The 8,391-nt window shown below is 37.4% G+C and overlaps 1 protein-coding gene across 1 annotated transcript; it reads left to right on the top strand.

Moving 5' to 3' along the window:
• Positions 1-153: 153 nt before the first annotated feature.
• On the top strand, positions 154-8,120 carry UTP18 (UTP18 small subunit (SSU) processome component homolog (yeast); the record flags this gene model as incomplete). Its single annotated transcript, XM_010075934.1, has 12 exons — positions 154-281; positions 383-478; positions 1,136-1,215; positions 1,453-1,538; positions 2,205-2,330; positions 3,210-3,384; positions 3,722-3,822; positions 4,951-5,041; positions 5,362-5,485; positions 6,358-6,532; positions 7,173-7,315; positions 8,059-8,120. Coding segments are annotated over 12 exons (1,350 nt in total), but the record flags the coding sequence as incomplete, so codon positions are not given.
• Positions 8,121-8,391: the final 271 nt, after the last annotated feature.

The raw sequence follows: 8,391 nt of genomic DNA, 5'->3' as shown, positions 1-8,391 counted from the left end.
CCCCAGCGGGTAGGGCTTTCCCGAGGCGGTGGTTTCTGCGGCCCCGAGTGGGGGCTTCGGTTTCTGGCCCCTGGCCGTTCCCCGCCGCCGGGCCCGTCATTTCCCTGCACCCATGCGTGGCTGGGCTAAAATGGCCTGTTTGGTTGTTTTCAGCTAAACGCTTCAGAGAGGCAGGGGCTGCAGGAAGACTCCAGTGATTCCGAAGTAGAAAATGAAGCGAAAGGTAATCTCTTGTCTAGAAAGCCTGCCTGGGTGGATGAAGATGATGAAGCTGAGGAAAAGTAAGTTCAAGTTTGCAGGTAGGAGTTACGTGTCGCCCTTAAGAGTGACTGTAAGTGGTTTCAGTTTAATCTTCACGTTCTGTGTGGTTTTTTCCCTCTAGCGTTGACATGACCCACAGGTATAGGAAGGATTTCATGAAGAGTGATGCTGAGACGGTGCTTACTCAGAAAAATCTCAAAAGACGACTTGAAGAACAGTGAGTATCATTAATGATTTGTGTCTAACTTTTTATTAAGATGAGACAAGATACATTTATGTGTCATTAAAAGTCGTTTTTCTCTTTGCCCACTGCATTGATGTGGCTTATTTAAAGCTGGTGCTTCTTACAATATTTGCAATGTTTTTAAATCCAGACTGAGACTCAACTAAAATCCACATGAGCATTGTCTAGACTGATTTGCTTAATACTTGTTTAAGTAGAAGTGTGCAAACTTTTGTCTTCTAGGGAGTTATACCAGAATGTTTTTGTAGTGAAATGTTGCTTTGTAAATAGAATGATGGAAGATACTAGCTTAGGGGGATATATAAGAATGAGCTGTAATGTGACTGTAGTCAGATAGCAAAGCCAAAACTTTAGATGTGTTTGGGTTGTCTTGGTATTAGCATGTATGGCTCTAAAGAGCAGTGCTTTAATGTTTGGTGTCAATTTCACTTTAGTTTCACATTCAGAAAGTCTGCAAAAGACAAAGCTGAGTGAAATTTAAAAAACTGATATAGTGTTCTAAGTGCAATTAATCTTGCAAGATTGTAACTATGTTTTGTAAGTAGGTAATGCATAGAAGGAAATTACTTTCTCAAAAAAGGTTTGTTTGGTTTTTTTTTCCCTCCTCCCTCCTCACCCTTCTCTTGCTAGGTTTCAGCGAGCTATGGGAGGAGTTCCTGCCTGGGCTGATTTAGAAAACAGGAAGAAATCCAAAAGCACTGCAAGTGATAGTAAATAAGTCCATTACTATTTTAATCGGCATTTCTGTGTTTCACTATTTAACTTTTTAGAAAGTAATTATTTTTGATGTTTTCTCAGTTACATCAGTGTGATAATATGCTGGATAAGTCAGCTTTATTCCTTCTTTCAGTATGCTTTGATTTAATCTGTTTCTGTAAAGAATTTGTATGTTTTAATGTGGGAGTGTTTGTGGAATTAGCCTTTTCAATGTGCTTTGTTTTAATTAGGTGACAGTGATGAAGGAGATGATCTGTTGCGCAGGACTGGCAATTTCATATCAAACTCGGAGTCCCTGCCAAGAGGTATTTTGAAGGTAAAAACAAGCGTTACCTTTCCACCTCACTTTGACCCATATGCGCACTTTGACTTCTTTGTTGCTATTTGGTCAGTAAAATGAGCGATTGCATGAGCTTCTTTGTTTCTGTAGCTGGAAACTCTATAAAGAGTAAACAGTTGGACAGATTGGATAGTTCACATCATGAAAGCATGAGACAATACATTGAGTTGTATTGTTTGACATAAGAATTATTTTATGTGCTCTGATACTTCATCTTGTATGTGCTCTGATACTTAATCTTGTAGTAGGATTTTAATTTCTGCATAGGAAGGATGGAATTCTCCCGCAACTTTGAGGCTACTGAAATAGTCTTGAAGTGACAGCCCGTAAATGGGTGGCTCTTACACCATCTCTTCTCCAGCTATTTCAGATGAGTCAGAAATGCACCTAATTTTACATAGACTGTTAATTCTGAAGGCAGTAAAAAGGCTGGTTAGCTTATCTTCTGCGTGCACTGCTGCCCTGAAGCAACTTGCCGAACTTACTGTGTGTATGTTCTACTTATGTCATGCTATCTGAAAGTTCATCATAGGGTTTGAGATCTTGCTCTGGTAGAATAAAGAGCAATTAAATTGGCTGATCATCAGCATAAGCAAAAATGTGTAAGTTGTATTTTTTTAAACTGCTTCATGTATCTTCTAGGTGAGCACCTGCTTGCCTGCTAATCAGGAACGTTTTGCTGATGGAAGACTGGCAACTGTGCAGTTTCATCCGTGTGCTCAAGTAGTCATGACTGCTGGACATGATCGATCTGTGTCACTCTTTCAGGTGAAGAATTTCAATCTATACTGTGTAAATGGCCCCTAATACAGAGTCTTTTTTTGATATGTATATCTGAAATAGCCTGGAATTATAGACTTTCTTTTCTCTCTTCCTGTGATGGTGTGCTCACAGGGGTTGTAATGTCTGTGGTTACAATGGAATTTGGTTGAAGGCATCTTGTGGCAAGAAATTTCCATCTGTGATTTCATACTGACCCCTTACAGAGTACAGGCAAACTTAGTTGTAGCAGAGTTTTTAGTTGAAGATTTGTTTTTTAAAATGTTTGGTTTTAAGGTTTTCAGTGATGAGGACTAATGAGGTTTTGTTTTTAAATCTTAAGTTTAAAGCCTGTAGTGTGAGGGGAGCAGTCCACTTTAATTTAAAACTGTAGTATTGCTGTGAAATAGTTTTGGGGAGTGGAGAGACTGTACTGCAGCAGGAGGCTACTCATCCTGGGACAGTCCTGCCCTGTTCATCTGAAAACTAAAAATCATAACTCTATTTGGGAACTTGCAACATGGGCCAGTACCATGAAATGGTCAAAGACATGAGTTGAATTTGACACTCCCACAGGGCTGCAGGAAAGAAATATGCGAAGCAAATGTTTCTGTTTAGAAAAGCACAACAGAAGTGATTAAACAAAATGTGGTCAAGGCAGGGGAGAGGTAAGAGGTATGAAGTATATCCAGGAAGGCTGGGAGTGTGTGACATATTGAGGAGCCAAGAACCAGCTTATTTGTAGGTTGGGAAGAGAAGAGATCAGTGCTTCAAACTGACGTACCTCTTACTGCTTTAAGTCTCTTGTACTGGCTAGTTGATAGGAATTTTCTGTCTAAAAGTATTTGGTATGTTGCTTAATATGATCATCTGGTTTTTTTTTTCAAGGTTGATGGTATAAGGAATCCAAGAATACAGAGCATCTATTTAGAGAGTTTTCCAATCTATAAGGCTTGTTTCAGTGTTGATGGAGAGCAAGTTATAGCCACCGGTACTCACCATAAGATGTTCTTTGTGTATGACATGATGAGTGGAAGCATTATTCCTATACAGAGAGTAAGAGGTACGTTTTATAGTGCTTTAAGTGTCTGGGCATAGTTGAAGCTGTCCCAAACAGAGATGGCATACAAATTTGCTTTAAAAGGAAGTGCAGTGAATTGTTGGAGGTAGCATTTTTAATTTGTCTTCAGGGATCTTTCCTCAAGTGCCTTTAGTTTTAGTTTGTCTGGGATATTAAAAGTTAATTGTCACATAAACAAGGCTGAGTTGTAGCTTTACTGTGACTGTGTATTACAGAAATAAAAAGCTGAAGTGGAGTCAGGTCTTAGTCGTCATACCTCTGAATGTTGCAGAAAAAGAATAAATTATGCCAGTTTGAAATTCTGAATCTCTTTTTAAAGGTGTGGAGGAAAGATTCCTTAGAAACTTCGAAGTCTCTCCGGATGGATCGTTTATGCTTCTAACTGGAACTTCAGGTTACCTTCACTTGTTGTCAATGAAGGTAGTTTCTCTTCATGGTTCATGTAGCTTCAGTTTCTTGGTGCCTTTTTCCTGTTGAATCTGCTTGCCTATAATTAATCTGAAAAGCAATCCAGCTTTCTGTTGAAACAAAGGTATGACACATGCTGTGACAACCTTCAAAAATGAGCTGTCGAATCAAGTAGCTATAGCTTTAGAAAATTTTTTGAGGTATGCTGTGACAACCTTCAAAAATGAGCTGTTGAATCAACTAACTGTAGCTTTAGAAAGTTTTTTGAGGCATTTGAGAATTTTTTTTTGACTATGCAGTTCTCTTTGGCTCTGGTGGAGCTAAGGTTTTTTTTTGACTATGCAGTTCTCTTTGGCTGTGGTGGAGCTAAGGCCAGAGTTTCACGGGCTTTTAAGCTGTCACTGGAAAAAGTTGCATGTCAGTGTTGTATTTTGGCTGATTGTACAAACACTGCTGGCAAAAGGAGCGGCCTCGGAGTGGGAATAAGCATCTGAGGGCGAAAGAAATATAAGACACTTTTTTTGACAATAGCGCTAGTGCGCGGGCGAAAGAAATATAAGACACTTTTTTTGGCAATAGCGCTAGTGCATGCTGATGTACCGTATTCATGAATCATGGCATCTTCTGTGATTCATCATGCATATAGAGTTTTTTTCAGTTAAATTTTAAAATGCCATATGATGGCAGCTGGATTTGTTTTAAACTTTTAGTAGGAAAATTACTTTTTTTAAAAAGTTCAGTTCCTGTACGTAATGAAGACCCCTCAGTGGGGGAGCAAATCCAGTTCAGTTCCTGTACGTAATGAAGACCCCCTCAGTGCGGGAGCAAATCTGTGTTTATTGAGTTAGCTGTAGTTTTACAATAATAAATTGATCGTGGACTCATGAGCACCAGCTTGTGCTCTAGTCTGTAGGCACTGACATGTTTTATTGAGTTAGCTGTAGTTTTACAATAATAAATTGATCGTGGACTCATGAGCACCAGCTTGTGCTCTGGTCTGTTGGCACTGAAAATGTTGATGCTGTTCTTTTAATGTTGGTATAGCTAACTTAAGATTTTTGTGGGACAGGAGTATGGAAACAACTTTCCTACAGATTTTTGGCAGAATCATTGTCACCATTGTTGTTCTTCATCCTATAGACAAAGGAACTGATTAGCACTATGAAAGTAAATGGAAGATGCACTGCATCTGCTTTCACTCCAGACAGCAGTAAAATATATAGCTATTCAAGTAAGTATTCTCTCTGACAGCACTCATCATAATTCCATTTAAGTTGCATTAGTTTTTATAAATCATTTATTGTTTTGAAAAGTTAATTAAAAGACTTGATGCCAGTATCTGGCCTAAAAATGCAATCAAGTGACCAGTCACTAAGGAATGAAGTTAACTTATTTTAGTATACCTTTAGTTGTTTGGGTTTTTAAATGCCCAGTATTTTGTAGTTGTAAATGACCTAATAGTTGTCATCTAGTGATGCTTATGTTAACAAAATAGGCAAGCAATGTGTTCTGTTTATGTGGTTTTTATGATCTGCTTCATTCTGCAACCAGAGGAAGGCGAAGTTTTCATTTGGGATGTGAGAAGCAGAAAGTGTCTACACAAATTTGAAGATGAAGGTTCTTTGGAAGGAAAGTGTATTGCTGTTTCAAAAAATAACCAGTATGTGGCATGTGGGTAAGTGACTCAGATTTGGTGACTTCTTTCTATCTCATTTTGAAGATCTTCAGTAAACTTATTGCTGGCTGGTGAGAGTGTAGGAACATGAAATAAGTTTGGTTATAGTAGAGGTGAATAGATGAATAGTGCCTGTTTTATGATAATCATTTCATTTGTTCTGTGTATATATAAAATACCATAACACACTTAATACCAGTATCAACCTAATGTGTTACTGTTGCCATATTTTGGTTTAGCAGTTAATTTTGAAATCATACAGACTGAAATCACAAATTCTATAGTACAAATGTCAGTTCAGAGTCTTCTCCCTTTTCTAGTTCTCTTTCCTATACTCCTGATTTGGCTCCTGCAAGATAACGTTAGCATGTGAAAGATGCCAAAGCCACAAGCTCGAAAGTGTTTCACCAAGTATACCTGCCAAGATGCAACTTCAGCTAGCATACCAGGTTTTTGAAATGAGATTAGCAAATACTTAAGTACAGTATGCATTTTCTTAGCCCACTGTAGGAGGTGATTTTTAAGTGGACTTACTCTACAGGGTATTAAAAAAAAAATAAACTTGAAGCTATTTCAGAATCTTTTGGTACCAAGCTCACATTACTTTGAATTTGTTCTGTGTAAGAGATGGGCTTATCAAGGCTCTCCACAGTTAAGTGTGTCTCTTTATACATAAATTTAAAAATAAACAACCTCCACTAAGTAATGTTATAAACTCCAAAGCAAAATCAAGCTCCAAACAAAGTATCGATACAAACACCAGTAAATAATTGGAAAATATGTTTTTAGTTGAATGGTGGCAATAGATAACAAGGTAATATGTACTGTCAATGCTACTTCTGGGTATAGTCTTGATTAATTTCTTTTTTTAGTTCAGCTTCTGGAGTTGTAAATTTATATACTACTGATGTCTGTCTCAAAGAAAACCATCCTAAACCAGTTAAAGCCATAATGAACCTAGTTACATCTGCTACATGTGTGACCTTCAATCCAACCACGGAAATTTTGGCAGTGGCTTCCTGTGAAACTGATGAGGCTGTCAAACTGGTATGTTCAGCTTCTTCAGTGTAAACTTTTTTGTATCTTAGTTAAAAATGTTCCTGGTGACATAATAAAACTGATATTGATCAGATATGTATACTGCAAACTGAGCAGATCAGGATGTGTACAAGGCACTAGACATTTATAAGGAAATTATTTTTTTTTTTACTTCAGAGAAGTTTTTCTTAAAATAACATCTTATGATCTAGTTTAGCTTTTGTTTTTCCCTTTTTAAAATGCCCTTATTTCAGTGCTGTAAATAGAACTCAGCAACAAATCTGAATTTTCAGCAGCTGTTACTGTAACAGCCTTACTATGTGGTGTTTTTCCCTGCTTATTCAAAGTTTTGCCAGCTGTGTCAGAATTCTGGCCAACAGTTGAACTATTTGAGTTAGTCTGAGGGTTTGGAAACCTGTTTTTACTGCTTAGATGTAATTACTTAAAATTCAATTAATTGTAGTAACTGGCTTCATAGCGAGTTCCCAGTGCTTTGTTTCTCCAGTAGAACACTACGTGAGTGGTGTAGGATGGGAGTGTAACTGAACATTTGAACTTAAAACTGACCTTCAATTTTAAGTTTGTACTTCAATTTGCATTTTAGTGACTCTTTCCTAATTGTTATAACTAATGACATATTTCTCATTAGGTACATATTCCTTCATATACTGTATTCTCAAACTTCCCGCTGTTCAGAAGAAAACAGATTTATCTTACCCAGTCTATGGACTTTTCTCCCAGGAGTGGTTTTTTCTCTGTAGCAAATAACAAAGGCAAAGCCTTGTTATTCAGGTGGGTGCTAAGGTAGTTTCGTTAATCCAAGATGGCATGTTTGTATTCTGTAAGGGCAGATGACTGGTGAATTATAAGGTTTGACTTCATGATCTGAATTTTGCCTCATGACTTAATTGAGTGTGGAACTGGCTTCTGGAGAATGAATGAGCCTTGTTTATTGTTTGATTATAAAATATACATTTCTGCAGGCATCCCTGTGAAAACTGTCATTGGCTCTGAACTGTCAGTGTTCTGAAATAACTAATATGTAAGAAGCCACATGCTCTCCCCATTAAAAATAAAGAGGATTAAAAGAACTTTACCCTTTTTATGAGAAGGGAGAACTGTGTTTTTCTGCTGGTGTGATCAGGGATAGGAAGTGGTAAAACTCAGAGCAGAAATATTTATTTTTTCAAACTTCTAAGGTAACTTTGTGTTACCTGAAAAACTTTGAGACTCATTAAAAATTCTTGTTCAAAGTACAAAGTCGGACAGGGAGAATTTACAAAAGGACTCTGAAGCAAGTCTGTAAAAATGTGAATGAGTCTTGTGATTTGTCCTTTGAGTTTGAACTGCATGTTATAATGGCATCTAAAAAAATCTAGCATGTGAATGATTGTTATCTTTTGCTATGCCTGCGTTTCAGATTAGCCGAGAATACTCAAAGTGACATTAATGAATAGTTGTTCCTTCTTTGTGTTGTTCACTTAACAGGTTATTCAAAAATTTTAAATCCCTCTCAACTTTTATTTTTTTTTCAGGCTGAAACATTATGCAGATTTTTAAAAGAAGATACAGGAGAAAATGGACCAGTAACTGAGGTAAAAATAGCACTAGAACTCTTGACAGCATTGTCTTGAGGAACCTTATTTTCATTTTGCTGCCTCCACCTCTTTATAGATGAAAAACAATAAATTTTTCATGCTGTGTAATCTGAAACTGTTCTGTCTGGATCACTCATGTAGTAGGCTCCACATGATGGTCAAGAGTGAGGCTTGTCAATCTCAGTTTTCCTAATAATCCTCTTGCAGGGAGCTGGTAGTTCAGCTAAACTGCTCGGTCCTGTTGACAGCAGTTTTAAAAATCTGAATGTA

Source organism: Pterocles gutturalis, unplaced genomic scaffold (genome assembly GCF_000699245.1).
Source record: "Pterocles gutturalis isolate BGI_N339 unplaced genomic scaffold, ASM69924v1 scaffold3548, whole genome shotgun sequence".
NCBI lineage: Eukaryota > Metazoa > Chordata > Aves > Pterocliformes > Pteroclidae > Pterocles > Pterocles gutturalis.
The sequence above is the reverse complement of the archived record's forward strand: the minus strand, read 5'-3'. Positions and strand labels throughout refer to the sequence as shown.